This window comes from Ambystoma mexicanum, chromosome 10, assembly GCF_040938575.1.
Source record: "Ambystoma mexicanum isolate Mex_15411 chromosome 10, UKY_AmexF1_1, whole genome shotgun sequence".
NCBI lineage: Eukaryota > Metazoa > Chordata > Amphibia > Caudata > Ambystomatidae > Ambystoma > Ambystoma mexicanum.
The window spans coordinates 304,526,290-304,550,416 of record NC_090932.1 but is presented as its reverse complement, the minus strand read 5'-3'; the positions used below and the strand labels follow the sequence as shown (position 1 = coordinate 304,550,416).

The window sequence follows — 24,127 nt, the reverse complement described above, 5'->3', positions numbered from 1 at the left end:
ATCACTGCGACAGTTTTCAATTAGGTTTCGTCAGAGGCTCGGGGACCGGACTTAATATTGATATACTGTCAATTTGAAAAGGGCGTGTTTTGGAAGGCAGGGGAAGGTATTGCATCGCCTCCATGGATCTAGTTGGAGCTTTTGATAGCGTTAATAGATGTAAGCTATGGGGCAAATTGACCAGATTAAATTTCCCAACAGACTTGTAGGAACAACTACAATGTCTACACACAGGCACCTCAATAAAGGTTAGATTCAACAAGGAGGCCCTGTTAACGGAAGAAATACATACATTTAGCGGGGTGAAGCAAGGTTGTCCCCTCGCCCCGACTCTGTTCAATCTTTTCATTTCTGACATTGGGTACTGCCTATCAAAGGCAAAAAGCTTTCCTCTCCTCCGACTGTTGGAGGCGTACAACTTGGTTATTTACTGTAAGCGGATAACCTTATATTGATCGACCAGACAGCCATTGGTCTGCAAGTTCACTTTCCCGTCTGGAAGAATTTATAAAAGAAAATGACTTGCAGATCAATGGCTCGAAGACCAAAATTCTGATATTGGAGAAGCCACAGAGGAAGAAAAACCGGGGACACTCGTGGTGGTTGGGCACCTCGATTATTGAACAACAGGTGTCCGTGTTTTAAGTATGTGAGTGTTTTAATCAACACGAGTGTCAATGAACTAACCATAGTTGAATCACCAGGGGGAAGAACAAAAATAATGGGCAATCAAGCAAAATGTATTATTATTATTATCAGCAGAAAGTATTGCTACTTTTCCCTGATTCCAATCATGGAGTTCTATAAACTTGAAGTGACTCCCTCACTGGTCTATGGGGCAGATGCTACACTCTTTTTCCCAGACGGTGTGTGGGCAAAGCTGGAAGGAATATTTTGGAACTGGTGTTATGCCTCCCCAAATCAATGCCTATCCAGATCATACGACGAGATTTGGCGTTAATGTCTGTGAAGGCTAGGGTCGATTGGGCATGTTTGTCGTTCTTTAGTAAATGCATCTTGGAAACTACCACTCCTCTTTTCATGATTTTAAAACAAGAAATAGACAACGACAAAGGTCGAGCATTGCAGCAATGGGTCAAAAGGTGTAGGGATTTATTGGACATAGTTGGCTCCTCAGAAGATAAACTAAAAGATAATCCTGACAAAGTGAAAATAAAAGTCTGCAGAACAGACTGGATATTAACCTCTGTGGAAGCCAATGGATTAAAATTATTTTATCACCTGAGACACGAAGTGAGGGCATTTGGGTCTTTGGCAAAAGAGTTTTTCCCCAATGGTTATTTTAGATCTCAATTCATGAGGATTAGATTGAATTTAATGCCTACGGCGGAGTTACTGACCCTGAGCAGGAAGCCGAGACTCAGAGTGGTTACCTGTGATTACTGCAAAAAGCAGAGGGCGGAGGGTAACTTAAAGCTCTTATTGCTTTTTGGCCAGGACTGGAAGGCTCAGAGAACAATCCACTTTAAGTCTTTTGTGGAGGCGCATAGCACTTTATCGGCAGAAGATTGGTGGTTGCTCTTAAATAGCGGGCAAAATACCTCTTTGGTACTGGCAACCGTTTTGTTTTTATATGTTATTTTTAAATCAAAGATGAAATAATAATTAATAAGAGTTATGAGCTGCATTTTAGAATTGTAAACTTGTGTTAATGATGAACATTTTGATGGGATGTTAATTTTGTAAAATGATGATTGGATGAAATTGCAAAAAGGTATCTTCTGCTGTGTTGCAGTATAAAGGCCAGGCGACATCACTTCTGTTATATTACAGCACAGAAGCAAAACTGTTTAGTGTTTGTTTTAATCAAGTAGTGAAACTGCATCTCGCATTTTCTTGATGATATTACAAGAGGCATAACATGATATCCCCTCCCTCATATGACAGCACAGCAGCATACGTACATGTTGGGGCTTGGTGGGGGTAAATGTGCACAAGGAAAATGGGCAAACCAAAAGCCATAGGGGTAAGGAGAGAATGTACTTGACGCTTAACAATGGTGCAAGCAGTGGAGCATCTTCAGGACCAGATGGTATTTAGTAATGGTCTATTGCTTTCTCACTAAGCTTTGGCTTATGGGTGGTGCTTAAGTGCTACCTAATAGCCAACACTAAAAACACAGTAATGGTCTGGACATTGATTCCGCCTCACTCAATATAAGATCACATGGAGGCCATCTGTTACTGTAACGCCAGTATTTCCTATGGAAAAGAGTGAACTGCAGCGATGTATTATGCTATAATGTGTAATAAATCATTGGTACTATCTAAAATTAACTTTATAGAAGTTCACATACATTCCAAAACTTTGGCCCATAGGAATCAATCATGACAAACCCTAAAGGTCTGCCATGGATATGGTGACAAATTAGGTTAGTCTTTGTTTTGCCACACAGCCGCAGCAGGAGTGGCCAATAAGCCAACTGGCAGCCACAGGTAGCCCCAAGAAAGAATTCAAAGTCTAAATTTGAGAACCAGCAGGCCTTGAAACACGGCTTCAAGTGGAGCTCAAGCAACACTCTCAAAATGGAGATCACTGAAAACCCCAACTGCTCCAGGGCGCAAGGCACCCTGAAAAACTAGATCATTCAAGGAATCAGGGTCTAAGTTCTGACTGATGCAAATTCAGTACAGGGATGGAGGGTACCCAGGTGAGATTTGGTGTTGGATTTAGGTCAGGCTGGTAGTGGCTGGGGGTTCCAATCAATGTTACTCAAACCCATGAGCCAGGTAGAATCAAACTAGGAATTCCCAACAAGAGTGACATCTGACGAAACTAACCATGAAGCGAAGAGCAAAGAAGCAGCGACAACAGTGACAGGAGCCCATAGCAGGATCCAGCAAGCACCACAGGCCAGCACAGAGGAGCACAAGGGTACACTTAGTTAGCAGATGCAACTGTCCCATGGAGAAGACAACAGCTGGAGAAGATCCAGGATGTCTCACAACAGAGCTGATCTAAACAAAAAAGCGTCCCTACAACATAACGATTCAGCAAAAATGTAAGTATTTGATCGGACAAATGTTTTATTGAATTAGCACCTATTAACAAAAATGAATACAGATCCCTACTCTAAGTACCTATCTTTAAGAACCATATATCCCATAAAAGAACACAACAAATGACAAAAATGTACATTTCAAATGACAGGTCAACGTTTTCAATGCAATGGTCCAAATCTGATACACCCCTAGAGGACTCCACCATATGAAGGGGTCATATGCCAATTTGCAATTTGTGTAACCAATCAGTCCATTCAATGGAGCACACAAAATATCTAACAGAACCGTTTTCTTGAATTCATAACAAATTTTCATAGTTGAACGCGTATTAGTCAATAAAACCCAACGTTTCACCTCCATGCACATTTGGTGAGTCTTCTTCAGGGATGCAAGCAGTTCAGGGGCAAAACCTTGGTGAAATTAGGAATAGGAGTGGGTACTTGATTCTGGGATCTTTTGTTAGTAAGTGACCTTACTTTTTAGGTTCTCAACAGCCACTGGGGTTTCCAGGACAGTGAGGCCAGGAGAGGCCCACCAACCCTTAGGCACTTGTGCCAACAGAAGGATGGTACCTGGGGCAGGGCAACTACAGACAAGGAGGAGTCCAGCAAGGACAGACAGCCCATCCATCAAGGAGGACTGAAATAAACAAAGGACAAGTCCACCAAGGGATTCCTCCAGCAGGGAAAAGCAGGAGGAAAAGGATAAAGGACCCATGCCCAGCCAGTTTGGCTACCCCAGTATCCTCAGCAGGAGCGGATCAGTGGACTGCACTGATAAACACATTCACTCAGGAGCTGGCCTAAGCCAGCCCACTCATCACATTATAAGCAACACACAAATGTTTGGATGGCCAGCCAATTGATGCTGGCCAGAAAAATTGCTAAACGCACAGGCACTCTGGCACAGGATGTAGATTAGGATACGTAAGGGACTTTAAACCAGTCTGGACTGGTCTAACCCAAATGTAAGGTCGGAGGTTGCCTTTGGGGTCTCAGGACGAGCCTACCTCAGAATAATTGCCATTTTGGACATACCTCGTGGTCCACACAGACAGGGAAAGGTTGCAAAACAAAACAGCTGTGATCAGGGCTTAAAACACTACATTAGCCAAAGGGCTACCACAAAGGGGCATTGCCTACTAATGTGGTAAATGTGGCTATAACCCTGGTGCAGCCAAAACCAAATTACATCTGCCACCAGCCTACTCCACAACCTACTTTCATGGTGATAGAATCACCCTGGGACCCAAATAGGGTACTTCCAATACATCCATGCATTGGTAGCCATACAGGCAACAAAGGGCAGCACAACAAGAAAAGGGTTGTAGTAACAGGCTGACTTCAGTAGAAGACCCTCTTATTGCAAAACGAAAGTCAAAAACCTATGTAAGCCAGAAGTGATAGGCAAAAAGAGCCCACAAAAATGTAATTCTGCCCTAACATTTCTCATCTAATCCTACATTGCCTGCCCAAGTTGCTGTTAAAGGTACTGCCCTGGTTTGGATTGTTTCTTTTCCCCCTGAAAAACCACTGAAAGGTAGGATCCCTCAACATCAGTCTTGGGCCAAGAGGCCGGAACAAGGTCTTTCAAGGAGCACAGCCTTGTCTCTGTTTCTATATCACGCAGATGATGCAAGACCATGGCTTTCTATGTGATCACTACGCTGATGATACATAGATCTTGCTCATATTGAGTAAAGTAGAGAGCAAGATGCCATCAACCCTTGTGCCTTGCATGAGGAAGATGGACTGCTGGTTGTGGTACATCTTTCTAAAGCTAAAACTATCAAAAAAAGAAGTCATAGAAACTCCTGCCTTTTCCACCCAAAAGTCCTGCATGAAGAATTGGACCCCTCCCCCCACTGCTCCCTCAGCTTGGGCTCATGCCACCAGATTGTCAGAATTCACTGCATGAAGCGATCATGGGCACCGAAACAAAGATGTGACACTATCTGTCACTGCTTTATGCAGTGAATCCATGTTGATACCCGACATGTATGCATGGGCACATGGCAGGGACCAGGAATTGTGGTTTCCATGATAGGCATGCTGGCCATCAATTAAATTAATTCTTATGGGGTGAGGCTGTTTGTAGCAGTTGTACAAAAAGTGGACCTGTCTGGTAGAATCCAGCTTATCCGCTGGGATCAGATTCCTGCTGCCTGCAGATAGGTCATGGATTTTCCAAATGGAGATCTAAGCCCCACCAGCAAACTCCCATTCAGAGTTTTGTCATGGCGTTCCCGCTCCATGAAGGCAATCATTATAGACTGTGGTAGATGCAGAGAAAGCTACCACACAGCTTTCTGCATGCATTTGCTCTCTGTACACCACAGGCAAAATGTGGTCCAAAGAAGTACCATCTGAGCATCTGACTATGCAAAGCCCAGAACAACAGGATAATAATTTGGGTTGTTTGATAGATGCAGACTTCTCATTAGCCATGCAAATGAGAATGCTGACAAAAGCAAGGTTTTTCCACTTACAACACTTAAAAGAAAATTCCCATTCATGGTTTTTGCCCGTCAGGTGTCTGAACAAATGCCAGTAGGGTCTCAGTACTTGATTATTCCAAAATGATTAGTGTTCTGCCATTTCTGTTAAAGCAACTGTAATGCCCTATAGGCAGAACTGCAGGACTATTGCTGAAAATCCTGCACAGGGAACCCAATGATCACCTGAGAACTCTGCAGTGATTACCCAGGGTCAGGAGAGTTGAATGTAAGGATTAATGCAGTGTCCACCAGCCAATGAGCTTTACCCACTGTTTCTCAGGTAAAAATAACAACACTGTACACCAACTTGGCAACTTAATTCTGAAAATTCCCTTCTTCTAAAGATACCTATTTAGAGAAAGGTACCTACTGGAAGCTGGAAGTAGGGTGTTCTCGGTAGAACAGTCACGTCTTTAGATTTCACTGAAATTTACCCAGAAAGAAGAAGGAAATTAACTATACTTTAGAAAAAGGCTGAATACTCTGCCCAAGTTAAAGTTACAATTATGAATTCCCAAGTATCCTATGATGGAACATGGAAGAAGCTAGGCTAATGGCACATACAATAAGTGCAATTCATTATGAATATATTACATGTTACCGCATCTTATATGGATACTGCAAGTCACCAAGGAGTTGCATGGCCAAATAGAGGAACGATGCCCAAGGCTGAGTTTCTTTATAAAAGGTAATGGAACTCGGAGATGAGTTTCAATAACCTTCTTACATACAGTAGGGAATTATTCTGCATAATACATGGCCATACAGTGTGTGTCCCTCTTAATCCCTGTAATGTAAGACTTTTTTCAGTTTCTGATACTGATAATTAATATAGAAGAATCTGATGCAATGAGGGCAAAGATTGCCGCGATGCTGTGAAGAGGGACTGATCCGAGCTCCTGAGACGAATCCTATATACAATCTTTTCTGCCTATGCTCTGAAGCTGTTTTTCACTTGAGACGTGTCGGAAGGTGTGTGACTGCAGAACAGATCGGTAGCCCAAAGTGACATCTGTGAACGGAACGGCTCCCAAGATGGCGACCGACTTCTGTTGCAGGAATGATGGGGGCGACATGCTGACAGGCTGTACGCATTATGCCCTGGTGATCGGATTTGGTCTTTAAGTGCACGTGAGAGGAGACCCTGGCGCCCGGCGCAGCTAGAGGTGTGGGATGCTGTACATGAGGACATTTGGTGGGACGGCAGCGTGAGTATAGGAGGAGCGGTAGAACCCAACCTGGTTAATGGGCAGTTGAATTGCGGATTGGAGCCCCAGTTAAAAGTTGCTGCTCGCTGTAAAGTGAGAAGTGCATAGCTGAAGCAGCGGCGGTGGACCGCGCTGGGTCAATTCCGTTCAAGTTGATTAAAGTTGAAACAGACAATCAGGGTAGGTTGGTGATCCTTCATGGCTGCATAGAACATAGATAAGAATTCATATGCTCGGAATCATAGCGCATCTGCCTTCTTCCGTTAACTCTATGCAAGGCTGACGCACCTTGAAGGAATTTTTTGGATATGGGGGGGTGATTTCAATTGCACTTTGAACCCCTAGCTGGATAGGTCTGACATAGATTTAAGCAACCTTCTCTAGCAGCTAGAACTTTGCAAACCGTGCTACAGGCTCTCTCCTTGGTAGAAATGTGGCATGCTCTCAATGGTGACAGTAGATGCTATTCTTACTATTCTGCGCCACCCACGGTTCATACTAGGATTGATTAACAATTAAATTGGAAAGAATATTTGAATGAGTTTGTGGAGGCTATGATGGCAGGGCAATTTCTGACCATTCCCCGTTGGTTGTTACTTGGATCCTGAAGGGTACGACTGCTCCAATCCCGATGTGGCATATGCATGCAGATGCATTGTCTGCTGAAGTCTTCCTAAGTCACCCGGAAGATGTGGTAACAGAGTTCCTAAATATCAATGTTGGGAGTGTGGACAAGTGGAGCATGGTCTGAGAGGCCCTTAAGGGGGTGGTGAGAGGCGAGATGATTGCTAAGGCAGGGGGGATCAGGAAATCCTTAATTGCTGAGCCAGGTGAATTGGAAAATAGTATACAGGATCTTGAAGGGATAGGCGGGCGGGGGGATGGTCCCAATGAGGATTTTTTGTTGCCTTTACACATATCCTATACTGAAACCTGCGAATGTCTTAGAAAGTTTGATTATGTTACATATATATCTAGGATGCATAGGGAGGGAGATAAATTTGGTTAGTTGCTGCCATGGCTATACAAAAATGAGAGGCCCAGGCATGTGATCAAGGAAATTAATTATGAGTGTGGTGAAACCTGGAGGTCCCGGGTGGAAATCAATGATGTCTTCAGTAGATATTATCAGTCCCTATAAGGTGCCAGTGAAATTGATAATATGGATGAAGTTACCTATACACTTTCACATATTGAGTTGCCCAGGTTGACTGTAGAACAGGCTGCTATCCTTGAAGTGCCCATAACTGAAGAAGAGCTATGGAAATGGTGCCACTAAAATCTGATAGGATGTCTGCAGGGGGCGGGCTAGTGTCTGAGTTCTCCCAAACATATAGTGAGAGGTTGGGACCTGTTGTGCTTCATAGGGTGTTTGAAGAGGCATACGAATGAGATCTACCTAATAGCATGCACAAATCTGTGATAGTTCTGGTTCTTAAGTCTGGAAAATCACACTACCTATGCGACTCTTATAGACCACTGTCAATGCTGAATCGGGACATCAAGCTATTGACTGCATTGCTAGTCAGTCCATTGAAGCAGTTTATTAGTTCCCTGATACATTGGGACCAGACCAGTTTTGTCCCGACTAGAAATATGTCATTGAATTTGCACAAGCTCCAGTATATCATTGATAGGTCCCGATCACATGACACTCCACGTGCGGTCGTATCATTGGATGCCGTCAAGGCCTTTGATTCTGTTTATTGGAAATTGATGTATGCTGCGCTGGATAGATTTGGAATTGGGGAAAGGTTTGCTTGATAGGTCAAGTTCATCTACTCTGAGACTGTTGTTTCAGTATGTATGGGTAGACATATGTCCACCCCATGGAATATACATAAGAGCACTAGACAGGGCTGTCCATTGTCGCTAATGGTATTTATCTTGGTGTTGGAGCCGTTCGAAGTGTATATGCAGACCGCGGTTTGAATTTGGTGAAGCCGGGATAATGTTAGATGGGATGCGCCACTTGATTTCTCTGTACGCAGATGATTGTCTCTTGTACTTGCATGACCCTGCATATAAGCTTCTTTTGGTGTTAGAGGTGTTGGACAATTTCCTGAGGCTCTCTGGCATCTCCTTCAGCAAAGCTTAATGTTGCCTTCTTGCCTTTTCCCGCTAGCTGGGTTACGTAAGAATTATCTAGAGGATCTCCCGCCATTGGGTATCAGAGTTGGAAATGTGAACATTTCGATATTTGGGGGTTAATATATGGCATCAGCCGGGACATATGCATAAAGGCAAGACTGTTAGTGCTGAGGAGGGAATCGCCAAGGCAATGAAGTTCTGGAGCCGATTATCGCTTTCATTGATGGGGAGATTTGCATTAATCAAAATGGTGGTGTTACCCCGTCTTCACCAATGTTTTGTTTTTTATCCCGAGCTCATTCTTTAGATCCCTGGATTCACTTATAAAAGGATTCCTTTGGGACGGGAGAAGACATAGAGTTGTGCTCTCTACGCTCAAGCTGAGCTATGAGGTCGGTGGGGTCCAGTTACCATGTTTTGAGTTATATTACCTGGTGGCTCAAGCGCAGTCCTTGGCTAGATCGCTGGCGGATGAGCTGATACTTCAGTGATGCGGGAAGTCATGCAGCCAATGTTTCTCAAAGAGGCCCTGTGGATTGTTGATAGTTGCCTCCCTGATAAACAATATGTTCTGGTCCTAGGGAAGAAGGTGTGAAGTAGAATGCAAAAGATCCTTGGTTTGGGATATGCATACTCCCCAAACATTCTCTTGTCGACAAGAACATTTCGGGATAGGAGTGATGTGTTGTTATTTAGAAGATGGGAAGAGGCGGGAACTTGCCACATGGGTAGCTATTTTTAAGGACTGAGTGTCCAGGGATTTCTCGGATGGATTGGACAACTATGGGAAACATAAGGGACAATTCTATTACTAACTTTGCAAAAAACAAGAGGCCTGTATGGCCTGAAGAACCTAAATGTAACAATATATTGTCCACACTATACGATTTGGAAGAAGGGTGGAAATCCCTGTCACGCCTGTATCAGTGCTTGATAGAGGTAGCTAGTGTTAGACTATTAAGAATCAAATGTGTGTTGGACGCAGATTCAGACTGTGTGCTGGATGACAAACAATGGGACACAGCATTAATGTTCATCAAAAAGGTCTCTCGCAATGTACGCTTCCATCTGGGGCAACTGAATATATTGCATAGGAAGTATATAACTCCACACAAAATTGTACATTTTAACATGCAGATGTACCCGAGCTGTCCACCGTGTAACGGTGAGCCTGCGGATTTCATGCATATGTTTTGGCAATGCCCTAGAGTGCGCGCCTTTTGGCTCCAGACCCAGGAGGCATTGGTAGAGGCAGGTGTGAGTAGATATAAGAGGGCTCTTACTGAATGCCTACTGGGTATATATTCCCGCTCGGATAAGGCTAAGCCTATAGTTAAGCTTGTGGATCTGGGCTGCATACTAGCTAAGCAGAGGATTGGCAAGTTATGGAAGGAATGTGTGGTTCCTAGTTATAGATGGTCGTGGAATGACATGCTGAAGTTGTCTACAGCTGAAACGGTGGAATGGTATAGGGCCCTGAAGAGAGGTATGGGAGGGCGCACCTGCAGGCAATGTTCTGTCATTCTGATGACAGACCCCCCTGAGAGGTTAGATCCTCTTACACATTTGCTTGAGATGCTTGGTGCGATGATTTAATTAACTGAACTGGTGTACTTTGGGATAAGTACATGTTGAGCCCTGTCGTATGTGTAGCCCCCGGACGCTTGCCAACTTAATTCTTTCAAAGCATGATGCCAGAAAGCAATGTCTTCTGGCACCCCGTATTGCTATGTTCTTTGCTCTGTTGTTTTTGTCTTATGTTTCTGTACAATCTAATTTCATTTGGAGATACTTTTGTATATCAATAAAAAGATTTTAAAATAAATAGAATCTGATGCGATAAAAAAATAAATATGCAGCTACTGTATTGAAGAAAAATTGTTTAAGTAGTTAATTAAAATGCATCCAAAACGTTTTCGTTTTGTGCTTTGTACAGATTACAGCAGAATCTTGCTCTTATGTGCTAGACTGCATCAATGCACAAAATGAGCACTTCCAGAAACAGACTTATAAGTTCATGGCTGTAAACTTTCACTTTGAAAAATGGTCACTGCTTTAATTAAGTACTGCACTAGCAGCTGGTATTCTGCCCTGTGCTGGCTTAAGCAGAAGGCATTGTGACGTCACAAACCAACTGTAATAACGGATTGCAGAGAGATAGTGATGTCATGTTCTTATTACTGGTCAGTAGTGATATCACAGCTAGCCGGTACTGTATGGGATAAAGAACCCCCTAAAGTACGTTATAAGGAAATCGCAAGTCACCGAGGATTTCCGTGACCGAATAGAGGAACAAGACCAAAGATCATGGAACTCTGAAGTGACTTGCAAATATCACTTTTTCTGTACAGTAGGGGGTATTTCCTTCCTTATAATCTATGGCCACGCACTGTCATCTCCTTACCTGGCGTCTTGGTTAATCTAAGAGATCTTCAATTTGCTGTTCCATATAATTAATGTAGAATGTGTTTGGATTTTAAAAAGCTAACATGCAACTTGTAATGGGAGGAGTTTAATAAAAATAAAATGAAATAACTTTTTCAAGTGAAAATATGCTAATTCTTGCTCACATGCTAATTCTTGCTCACTCCAAAAGTGCACACATGAAACAATCTTCCTGAATCAGTTCCCTGTCAATCACTGCCCATAAAGTGTCACAGAAAACTCTTTTACAAGCACGTCCTTTGAAAAAATGGTCCCAGCTTTAAGTGTAGCGGTGAAAGCTGGAGGTCTGCTTGGTGCTGGTACAAGCAGCAGGCAATGTGACGTCACAACTGAAGCGTAATAACTGATTATGCTTCTGTTGTGATGTCATTTTCTTCTTACATGTCAGTTGTGATGTCACAGCCAGCCTGTACTAGGAACATTATTGCCAGGCTTTTATACAGAAATTGCTGTCTTTAGGTGTTAATATTATTCCTAGATTTCGCTTGGAATTACTGAAGGTAAACTTGAGTGTTCCTTAGCGAAAATATGCACCCCCAAAGGTTCTGTGGGCGCCTTGCTTCTATAATAAAATGCTTTGCTTGAAGCTATGGGCATCCTTTGGCGGCACTTTACAGAGGATGAGCTTTTCCCATGAATTCTTTAAACTGAAATATTTTGCATAGACTAATGAAGTAGGGATGTAATAAAATACTGAGCACGAAAGGTGGAGCCTGTTTTGTACAGAGGGCAGCATAAGGAGTTAGAAAGTGTTGGTGAAGATAATGTTGGGCAAATTCACTAGAATATGCCCCGCAGCAACATTGGAGTTGCCCAAATTTGGCATTGCTAGGGCAAATCTTCCTTCTGTATTTAGGAAGATTTGAAGAGTTGCTCAGAAGCACATTTTGAGAGGATCAAAGGCTTTTCAGAGGGGAACAGTGTTTTTAGGAGACAATCTGTGATTATTTAAGCTTGTTCTTTAGAGTGAAAGCAAGATACCATCCAGAGTAACGTGGCTCTCTTTTCTGGAGGTATTGTGGGCATCGGCAGGCTTTGTCTTTCCCTTTCCAGGTCTTCCACAAGTTCTGATACATCTGCTCCCTCTATGAAAGACGTTGGACACTCCTCTCTTGCTATCTGATAAATGAGAGCTATTTGGGTGTGGTCCCAGGCTATGCCCAGTTGGCATGCTGGGTTCCTTGAGGTGGTCTCCATGCCTCGAGCAAAGCGTCCACTGAGCATGGCTTTGAATTTCAGCCCAAAAATGGTTAATTTGATGTTATAATTGAAACTCAAAGGAACAAATTCCCACAAATGAACAACTTATAGTTCCTAAACCAACCATAACTCTGACACCGCCATGCACTGCTCATGACGCTGCATATGCCAACACAAATGACAGGAACGTTGCCAAACATAGAACAGGACTTGAGCAATCAAAAGAGCTAAGGAAAAAAGTAGTAGCCCAAAATGGATAAGATTGCTTTCAATTTAATATGAGAGCCAACTCGCACAAAAACCCAAAACAATTGTAAATATTAACTTAAAGACCCAAAGGAGAGAACGAGAGAGAGGGAGAAGGATAGAAGGAGAGAGTGAGAGGAGAGAGTGAGAGGAGAGAATGAGGAGAGAGTGAGGAGAGAGAGAGGAGAGAGAGAGAGAGAGAGAGAGGGGTACCTGGGCGGGGCAGAGAGAGATTGGTGAGGGATCTCTCATCTGACGTCTAATGAAGAATTGATGGCAGGGATAGAAAACCACAGACTGCTAAAAACAAACCAGTTGCAGATTTCCCAAAATGATCAGTACTAGTGAGAGCAGGATCAGTGATTCTACAAACGAGTGAGCTGTGATACTTGCCTAGCAACTGCGACATGACTGCTGTAAAAAGGGTATTATATAAAAAGACCTTTTTCTAAAAATCGATTCGAAAAATGATCGATTCAGAAAGACTGTTCCGTGACCGCACAGAGCGGTCTTTCTAGATCGAACTGTCAGCCCCTGCCGCACACGAGTGCACACATGGGCTGACAGGCTCTGTGAGTCCCAGCGGAGTCGTCGCAGGAGAGGTCAATTGTTGTCTGTATGTATATGTGCGTGTGTGCGTGTATGTGTCTGTGTGTGTATGTGTGGGGAGGATGCGTGTGTTGATGGGGTGGTGTGTGGAGAAATGGAGGATTCAGTGGGTCAACCCCCTCCCGATCAACGGGAGAATCAGCGGGAGAGGCTGGGGATGGGGAAGGAGGGGGGCAGTATGTAATATTTCAGCATTTTAAAGCCAACACAAAAACGGCCAAAACGAATCAGTCTTTTGTGTGTTCAGCCTTTAAAATGCGGAAGTATGACCTAGAACCGTAAAAGGTTGTATGCATGAATCAACCATGAACAAAAGCTGCTGACAAGGAACGCCCTGGTACAAGGGGGGTTCTTTTTTTAATTTATTTATCATTGGTTCAATTACATAAAGTAGGACCTTTACAAAATGATCATGTTTATCACGAATACATATTTATATAATATAACATAATTCCGATCTGAGTTACAATTCTATTAAAACTATTAAAACTTCCTAAAACAAACATTATATTTCCTAACATTTCATTACATTTCGAGATAATCCAACAACGATATCTTTTGTTATTCACTCTTTCTACAGGCTGGCCTTAGGTCCAGATCTTGATTCGACCTGAGGATCTAAGCATTCCTTCTTATGCCAGCAATGCTTAAGGGGGGATTCATGTCACAAGCACATCAGCCACTCACTTAATGTCATCCTAACTCACCTTTAGCTCCACCAACACCTCTCATTCCCACGGGTCCTGGAGGTCCCCGGCTTCCTGCATTTCCAGGGGAACCTTTGAACCCTGAAAAAAGAGTGGGGAGTAGAGCAAACGTGTGACTTTGAGAAAAACAATAAGGGGCAATATGACACATTGGGCCACAGCACTAGTTTGGTGGTGCAGTTAAAAAGTGGCGGTACTTCCAGTAAGACCAATGTATTTGGTAGTAACAGAATTACACCCACTTTCACGGCATTGCCATAGTCAAGGTGTCGCGTTAAAGGGAAGGAGATACCTCTATACAAGCACTGGAAGCATATCCTCTACTTTAACTCCAAAAACAGGAGGAATGGCCACAGGCAGAATGCGCACCTGTGCAAATTCCTCCGAATCCCCCATGGACTGCATTGATTGGGACTTGGGCCACTGTCACCATACTCATATCCTGCCAGTTATTCTGCCAGACCATGTAGCGGTAACAGTAAATGAGCCTGGCGGTAATTCCTCACCAGTTACCACCAAATTCCTAGTGAGACCCATGGAATTTATAATCCATGACAATGCCTCCTGAGCAGAGTACAATCCTGGTGTTCATCCTCATTTATGCCCGAAGAAGAAGCATAAAATATGTGACATAAACAATAGGTCTCTATTGCAAACCAGAGAAGGGTCAGCTAGTGTTTAGCCAGCAGATCAATTTCTGCATCTAATCATGGGTCAGTTGTGATTGGACAGATAATGGGCCTCATCACAAGTGGGCGTATCCGGCAATAAATCCGCTGGGAAACCGCTCAATGCAAATAGCGTTACCGCAACTCAGTCTGGCGCTATTAGTAGCAGATCCCAAGGTGTGGTGGGGCGGTGAGTCCCCATTCATATTGGGTCCATTGGACCTAATGGGGCATTTCCGGTACTATTACCCCGGTGCTAATAGCCCCATGGTAATAGCGCCATAAATGGGCGAAAAGTGGCAAGATTTACCTCCATCTTAAAGCTGGAGGTAAATCTCCAACTAGCTGGACGGAGTGGTAATGTGGCGGTAATAGCTTTACCGCCTCATTTTTACAGCTCTGTCCAAATTGTGATGAGGACCAATGTTTCTTTTGCCCAGTGTCGGATCACCCAGGATTGAATCCACAGACTGCTCTGATCCCAGAGTAAGGTCAGGTGTTTCTGTGCCTAGCAGAGGATCATCCAGTGTTAGATATAAAAATGGTACTGGCACAGGAAAAGATTAACCAAGATTGGATACCCAGGTGCTTCTGTGCCCACAGCAGGACCTTTCTTTTTTAGTGGTAACACTGGCTATTTTATTCTACCCACGGATGGGCTGTGCTCTACTGCAGAAGGGATACGTCTTTATCTGTGTCGGCAGAGAGCTGCCCTTGATGGGCAGAGACACAAGGCACTCTCCATTCCCATGTCTTGGAGGTCCTTCATTAAAGTAACCAAAGATAGTTCTCTGTGCCCATGGCAGGCCTTTCCTCAAGTAATTGAGACAAAGGTCTACTTCACTGTTTCCATGCCTGAAATGTCTTCCAGCAAAACGGGACATTTTCTGATGTGATTGTTGTGTTGAGGTTTGGGAAAGGAGACACGGGTCATTATTACCAGTGCCTACGGCTTGGCTGTCCACAGTTAAAGGAGGAACACGTCATTCTCTGCTCACATGGCTGCATAGGTTTAAGAGTCCTAACTCGAAGGAATTGCAAAACATGTTCTATTCTATAGCTCAGCAGTATTTTGTCAGAGAAGAATCGGGCAATTCTCTGTTTCTGGAGTGAGACTGTCCTCAATTCGAGAAACAAAAGGGCTTGCACTTTATTTTTGGAGACACAGCTCATTCTCTAATTGCATAGATAAACTGTCCTAGATTAGACCAGCCACAAGTCGTGGTTTTTTGGGGTCGTGCTTGTTTAGAGCAGAAAGAGGTCCCTCTCTGTGGCCATGGTTGGTCTGTCCACAATGGAAACACACGCAATTCTCTGATCCTATGGTTGGGCTCTTCTTGAGTATCTGAGACATATAGACCAGTCGCTATTTTCCTTGCTGGACCATCCTTGGTTTGAGGATACACTATTAACCATCTGCTGGCATGGCTGGGTTGTCCTTCTTTAGAGAAGACCCGGGGTACTACAGACATTCATACCATTGGGCAGTCACCTATCAAATGAGACACAGAATATCCCATAACCACATGATTTAGAGAAGGCACAGGGCATTCTCGCTGCCTTTAACTGTATTGTTCTTGATTAAAACAGAGATGTGTAATTTTCTTTTCTGTGGCTGAGATACACTAAAACAACAGTGGCAACAGTCATACTCTAGGCTAATGGCTGAGTTATCCTGGACCAGTGGACCAGAACCCATTCCTTAATCTCGGAAATGGGTTGTTTTACAGTGATGAAGACATTGATATTGATATTTTATTTATATTGCGCTCGTACACAAGTGTTTCAGAGCGTGACAAGGCAACGGAGGGGAACAAGGGAGAACAAAACAGCGATCTTACTAGGCCTAGTGACATTGAGAACGCGCAAGTGCATGGGAGAGGGGGAGGTGAAAGGTGCATGGAAGGGGGGAGAAGTGGAAAGTGCGAAGCAGAGAAGAAACAGATAAATAACAATAAATAAATAATAAAGGAAACAAACAGTGGTAGTGCAGCCAGCAATTTGCAAGTGCTAGGTTTAAGGCAGCAGACAAGGTAGGTCTGATAAGTGCAGGAAGAAAAGGGGGGGCTGTATGGGTACAGATATAGACCCCAGTGCAAGGGGTGGCCCGGAGGTAGTGCGGGAGGGTGGCAGGGTGAGCAGGTACCTGGGCCCGGAGGACAGAGGGTGGCCAGGTGCACGGTGCCAAGAGAGAACAGATCAGCAGGGCAGAGGGGGAGCGAAGGCAGAAGAAAAGAGGAAGGTTTTGAGGTGCTTCCGGAACCAGAGATGGTTCTCCTCAAGTTTTAGAGTGGCAGGGAGGCTGTTCCAGAGAGAGGCCCCAGCCGAAGACAGAGATCTACCCCCAGCTCGTTTCTTTGAAAAACGACTGACCCTGAGGGAGTTGGAGGTAGAGGAGAAAAGAGCTCGAGAGGGGAGGTATTTGCGGAGGGATAGCTGAAGGTATTTTGGACCCAGGCCCCAGAAAGCTTTGTGGACAATGCAGAGGGTTTTGAATTTAATCCTTGCGTCCACTGGGAGCCAATGGAGAGATTTCAGGGCTGGAGAGATACGATCCCAGGGCTTGAGGCCAAGGACAAGTCTCGCAGTCTAGTTCTGGATTAGTTGCAGAGGGCGGAGAGTAGAGGCAGGTAGATTTAGAAAGAGGCTGTTGCAATAGTCCAACCTAGAGAGAACCAGAGCTTGGGATACCATGCGCTTCTGGGGAAAGGAGAGGAAAGGCAGAGTACCTCTGAGGAGGTCAAGTAGGAAATTTGACTTTTTAGAGACCTCAGAGAAGTGGGCGGAGAAGGAAAGGGTGGAGTTAAAGATTACCCTGAGGTTTTTAGCCTTGCAGGTGGAGGTAGAGGACAAAGGGTAAGCATAACTGGGCTGTCTAGCACTAATGGAGACACAAGCCACCCCCTATTCCCTCTGTCTTAGAATGGACACTGGTAATTCTCAATGACTAATGGAGACACAAGCCACCCCTATTCCCTAGGTCTTAGTTGAAATGGACACAGGTAATTCTCAATGTCCACAATGAAGATGTCCAGAAGTAGAGTAGACACCGGTCATTTTCTTCTGGCCCATGGCTGGACTGCCCTCACTTAAAAGTGACACAGGTCATTGTCTGTTTTAATGGCTGCTTGGTCTCCAATCGGTGGAGACACAGGCCAAACTCTATTCCTGCAGCTAGTGTGCCCTTAATTACAGGAGACACATGTAACTTCAGAGTGCCATCGGCAGGGCTATGCTTGATTGTAGGAAAATGCATGCCATGGGTCTGTGTCCTCAACTTTATGAGGCACATATCACTCTTTACGACTGGGCTGCCCTGTATTCTAGATGACACAGGTCATTTTGATTTCCAGAGCTGGGCTGTCAGTCTCCCATTCCATGGCTGAACTCTCCTCAGTTACAGCAAGCATTGGTCATGGCCTCACCCAAAGTTGAGCTGACCTCCATTGGAGACACAGGTCATTCACTTAACCCGTGGACTGGGCACAGCTGGCTGTTGGAGCAGCTGCTGGCCATTCTCTAATTCCATTCTTTTCCTCCTCTCCTGAGGGAAACACAAGATGATTCTCCTGTCCCGTTGATGGAATGTATGCCATTCTCTATTCCCATTACTGTGCTATCATCAATCAGTGGACACACAGACAAGAGTATTTGCTCCAGACTGAACTGTACTTGACTGATGGAGATCAAGGCCGTTCTTTGTTTGCATGGCTGGCCTGTCCTCAGTCAGTGGAGCCACAGATCCGTCTGTATTGCAAATGCTAGAGCATCTTCTGTTACAGAAGACACAGGCAATACTCTATTTTCATTTCTGTCTGATGTAATCAGTGCTCCAGATAAGATTTTGTGGTGGGAGTATTTTACTCCCGGTTTTTAAACTTTGAGAGTAAATATGATTTTAAGAGAGTAAAAATGACTTTTCTCCTTTGATAGTGAGTAAAATGTTTGTGACATCTAGCCGACATGTGTAAAAACTGTATAGTAATCATTACTATGTGGCAGCTTTCTGCATTGTGACAAAATACACCTTTCATTATTTCTCTAAGGGCTGGCCATTTGATCTCTCCTGTATACATTTAAATGTTGAAAATACAAAAACCTAGCCAATTATATAGTCAAGCGAACATTCATTGTATTGTGGGTTTTGAGGTTCAATAGCAGAATTGTCTTTAAATGTTTAATGAAAATCCTCATTTCCTGGAGCTATTACTGCCTAATTGTATGCCAATATTATGATACAACAATGTCGAGAGGCAAGGACTCCATGCTAAATTCTATATCTAATCTCACAGTCAAATGGTTATCTATATAGCGCTTTTGGCAAAGCGCTGTACATAGAACATATTTATCATAATGATCAAAGTTGGTACTCCTTTATCGACCCCGAAAGGATAAAAGGCTGAATTGGCTATGCCGGGATTCGAACCTGCAACCTACAGATCATGCACAGATCGCAGCAGCGAGTGCTCAACTGAGCTATATTATTGGATAACCACCTTCGGAGGGCGGTTAATACTGAGGTATAATAATCACACTGCCTAGATGTTGGACGAACCATGTATGAAGCGCTACGTAAACTTAAATACCTATCTGGATTATCACAAGGACTGGTTTTGCTGAGTTTCTATTTCAATTACAAATGTAACTTTAATTTGTTTGTTTTGGAACAGCGCTTGCACTTGCTGGAGAGTCAGGTTTTGAGTGTTTTAATTGTAGTCTTGAAAATTTGAGAGGCTAGGACACCTGTGATTGGTGTACTGAAAATCACCCTTGAGCAAAGACTCTGCTGCCACTGACCATTTGTAGTAATGTAACCCATTGACTGCAAGGTTGAATGGATGTAAACTAGACCGTGCATAGTCATCATTTTACACACCTTTTTTTATAATTAGAGTGTAAATTAAATTATAAGTGTATACATGATCTGCCTCTGCATGATTATGGACACAGCACAGGAACTGTGAAAGACACAATTGTGCAGTACTGGTTGAAAAAAAGCATAATTTGTTACAAAAGATGAATTCTCAATTGCAACTTAGTTTTCCATCTTATTTTACAATTCTGAAATGCTAGGAAAATAAATATTCACTATGCTTCCGTTTTGCTCCATGAGCATCAACAAAATAAAAGCTGAATGGAAATAAACCTTCATTTTATCGCAGTGTGCAGTTTCTTTTTATGAAATGCTTCAGAGAAATATATTCAGTTTCAGAGGGTTTTATTGATGGGTTGCAATTAAATCCATGTAGATGAAAATCAAAAGAAACGTTCTTGTTTGTGTCAAGTAACCTAACCTTTACACTGCCCTCTGCTCTAAACTTGTGTGTAAATGTACACAGGAAAATAATAAAGCTGTCGTATTTACAAGATTTTCATGCGTAAAAAGGCCTAGTACGCACCTTATCTGGAGGCCTGGATGTAATCCTCTATGAACACTACCGGGTCCCCCCCTTTAGACAGAAACGGAGAGCATTGGCCATTCCTTTGGCTGGGCTGACCTACAGCAGAGCAGAAGCAGCTAATTTTTTATTTCTATGACTTGGATGTCCTCGAGCGACAGAGGTCTTAGAGGTCATCCTCCATTCCCATGGCTGGGTTGTCCTTCATCAATGGAGATGATAATTCTTTATTGCCTGCCTTGCTGGGGTTGTCGTTGGTTAATATCACAAGTAATTGTCCATTCCCATGGTTGGGCTGTGCTCAAAGGAGGAGAAGCAGGTTATTCTTGTTTCCCTTTCCTGGGATGTATAAGATTAGAATGAACATTAGTAATCCTCTGTGTCCCTGGCTGTCCGGTCCTCTATTAGAGGACATTCAGCCTCATTGTAAGTCGGACGGTCCGGCGAAAAAGTGCAGGTATTCATGGATATCGTCACTTTACCGGACAGGCCGACTATGGGTTTGCAGGTGGGGCACCTGCGTGACCTCCAGCTGGTGGTAAGGCAGGCGCCCAACTGGCAACAAAAAAAAGCCCTCATTACCGGCACTGGCATTGCCATGACGGTAATGACGGCAAATCTCCTCATGGAGTCCTATGGGATGTCATGAATGGGGATTTACACTGTCACTCTGCCACTTGGAATTCGGCGGCAATGCTGCCGGACTGAGTGCCAGAAACAGTATCTACATTTGCCAGTATCATGGCGGCTCGACCGCTAGGATACCAGCAAACTCAGAATGAGGCCCATAGCGATTCTGTTACGGCTGGGTTGCCTAGAAACGGTTTGGATGTAAACCTCTCTGTCTGCCAGCAGAAAGGGCTGTCCTCCCTCAAGTCAGACTCTCATTCACCCCACTGTATTCACTAGACCTCTGATCCTAAAACAGCATTCTTCACTAGTGTAATTCTGATCTTAAAGCAGCATTCTTTACGATTGTAACCTTGGACTGACATTACTTCACCCCACTGTTTTCATTAGCCCTCTGATCCTAAAACAGCATTCTTCACTAGTGTAACCCTGCACTGACATTACTTCACTCACTGTATTCACTAGCCCTCTGATCTTAAAACAGCATTCTTCACTAGTGTAACCCTGCACTGACATTACTTCACCCCACTGTATTCACTAGCCCTTTGATCTTAAAACACCATTCTTCACTAGCGTAACCGTGGACAGACATTACTTCACTCACTGTATTCACTAGCCCTCTGCTCATAAAACAGCATTCTTCACTAGCGTAACCGTGGACAGACATTACTTCACTCCACTGTATTCACTAGCCCTCTGATCTTAAAACAGCATTCTTCACTGGTGTAACGTGGACAGACATTACTTCACCCCACTGTATTCGCTAGCTCTCTGATCTTAAAACAGCATTCTTCACCAGTGTAACTCTGCACTGACATTACTTCACCCCACTGTATTCACTAGCCCTCTGATCTTAAAACAGCATTCTTCATTAGCGTAACCATGGGCTGACATTACTTCACCCCACTGTATTCACTAGCCCTCTGATCTTAAAACAGCATTCTTCATTAGCGTAACCATGGACTGACATTACTTCACCCCACTGTTTTCGCTAGCCCTCTGATCTTAAAACAGCATTCTTCATTAGCGTAACCCTGCACTGACATTACTTCACCCCACTGTATTCGCTAGCCCTCTGATCTTAAAACAGCATTCTTCACTAGCGTAACCCAGCACTGACATTACTTCACCCCACTGTATTCGCTAGCCCTCTGATCTTAAAACAGCATTCTTCACTAGCGTAACCCTGCACTGACATTACTTCACCCCACTGTATTCGCTAGCACTCTGATCTTAAAACAGCATACTTCACTAGCGTAACCCTGCAGTGACATTACTTCACCCCACTGTATTCGCTAGCACTCTGATCTTAAAACAGCATTCTTCACTGGTGTATCCCTGCACTGACATTACTTCACCCCACTGTATTCGCTAGCCCTCTGATCTTAAAACAGCATTCTTCACTGGTGTAACCCTGCACTGACATTACTTCACCCCACTGTATTCGCTAGCCCTCTGATCTTAAAACAGCATTCTTCACTGGTGTAACCCTGCACTGACATTACTTCACCCCACTGTATTCGCTAGCCCTCTGATCTTAAAACAGCATTCTTCACTGGTGTAACCCTGCACTGACATTACTTCACCCCACTGTATTCGCTAGCCCTCTGATCTTAAAACAGTATTCTTCACTAGTGTAACCCTGCACTGACATCACTTCACCCCACTGTATTCACTAGCCTTCTGATCTTAAAACAGCATTCTTCACTAGTGTAACCATGGACTGACATTACTTCACCCCACTGTATTCACTAGCCCTCTGATCTTAAAACAGCATTCTTCATTAGCGTAACCATGGACTGACATTACTTCACCCCACTGTATTCACTAGCCCTCTGATCTTAAAATAGCATTCTTCATTAGCGTAACCATGGACTGACATTACTTCACCCCACTGTTTTCGCTAGCCCTCTGATCTTAAAACAGCATTCTTCATTAGCGTAACCCTGCACTGACATTACTTCACCCCACTGTATTCGCTAGCCCTCTGATCTTAAAACAGCATTCTTCACTAGCGTAACCCAGCACTGACATTACTTCACCCCACTGTATTCGCTAGCCCTCTGATCTTAAAACAGCATTCTTCACTAGCGTAACCCTGCACTGACATTACTTCACCCCACTGTATTCGCTAGCACTCTGATCTTAAAACAGCATACTTCACTAGCGTAACCCTGCAGTGACATTACTTCACCCCACTGTATTCGCTAGCACTCTGATCTTAAAACAGCATTCTTCACTGGCGTATCCCTGCACTGACATTACTTCACCCCACTGTATTCGCTAGCCCTCTGATCTTAAAACAGCATTCTTCACTGGTGTAACCCTGCACTGACATTACTTCACCCCACTGTATTCGCTAGCCCTCTGATCTTAAAACAGCATTCTTCACTGGTGTAACCCTGCACTGACATTACTTCACCCCACTGTATTCGCTAGCCCTCTGATCTTAAAACAGCATTCTTCACTGGTGTAACCCTGGACAGACATTACTTCACTCCACTGTATTCACTAGCCCTCTGATCTTAAAACAGCATTCTTCACTAGTGTAACCCTGCACTGACATTACTTCACTCACTGTATTCACTAGCCCTCTGATCTTAAAACAGCATTCTTCACTGGTGTATCCCTGCACTGACATTACTTCACCCCACTGTATTCGCTAGCCCTCTGATCTTAAAACAGCATTCTTCACTGGTGTAACCCTGCACTGACATTACTTCACCCCACTGTATTCGCTAGCCCTCTGATCTTAAAACAGCATTCTTCACTGGTGTAACCCTGCACTGACATTACTTCACCCCACTGTATTCGCTAGCCCTCTGATCTTAAAACAGCATTCTTCACTGGTGTAACCCTGCACTGACATTACTTCACCCCACTGTATTCGCTAGCCCTCTGATCTTAAAACAGTATTCTTCACTAGTGTAACCCTGCACTGACATCACTTCACCCCACTGTATTCACTAGCCTTCTGATCTTAAAACAGCATTCTTCACTAGTGTAACCATGGACTGACATTACTTCACCCCACTGTATTCACTAGCCCTCTGATCTTAAAACAGCATTCTTCATTAGCGTAACCATGGACTGACATTACTTCACCCCACTGTATTCACTAGCCCTCTGATCTTAAAATAGCATTCTTCATTAGCGTAACCATGGACTGACATTACTTCACCCCACTGTTTTCGCTAGCCCTCTGATCTTAAAACAGCATTCTTCATTAGCGTAACCCTGCACTGACATTACTTCACCCCACTGTATTCGCTAGCCCTCTGATCTTAAAACAGCATTCTTCACTAGCGTAACCCAGCACTGACATTACTTCACCCCACTGTATTCGCTAGCCCTCTGATCTTAAAACAGCATTCTTCACTAGCGTAACCCTGCACTGACATTAC

At 43.8% G+C, this 24,127-nt stretch overlaps 1 protein-coding gene across 1 annotated transcript in view; it reads right to left on the bottom strand.

Moving 5' to 3' along the window:
* The window catches only part of LOC138491385 (complement C1q and tumor necrosis factor-related protein 9-like), a 55,100-nt gene that overhangs the window by 11,676 nt on the left and 19,297 nt on the right, over positions 1-24,127 (bottom strand). Inside the window, exon 4 of the mRNA XM_069617883.1 lies at positions 14,027-14,107. Within this exon, the coding sequence (XP_069473984.1) occupies positions 14,027-14,107 (81 nt within the window). The remainder of the gene's footprint in view (positions 1-14,026; positions 14,108-24,127) is intronic.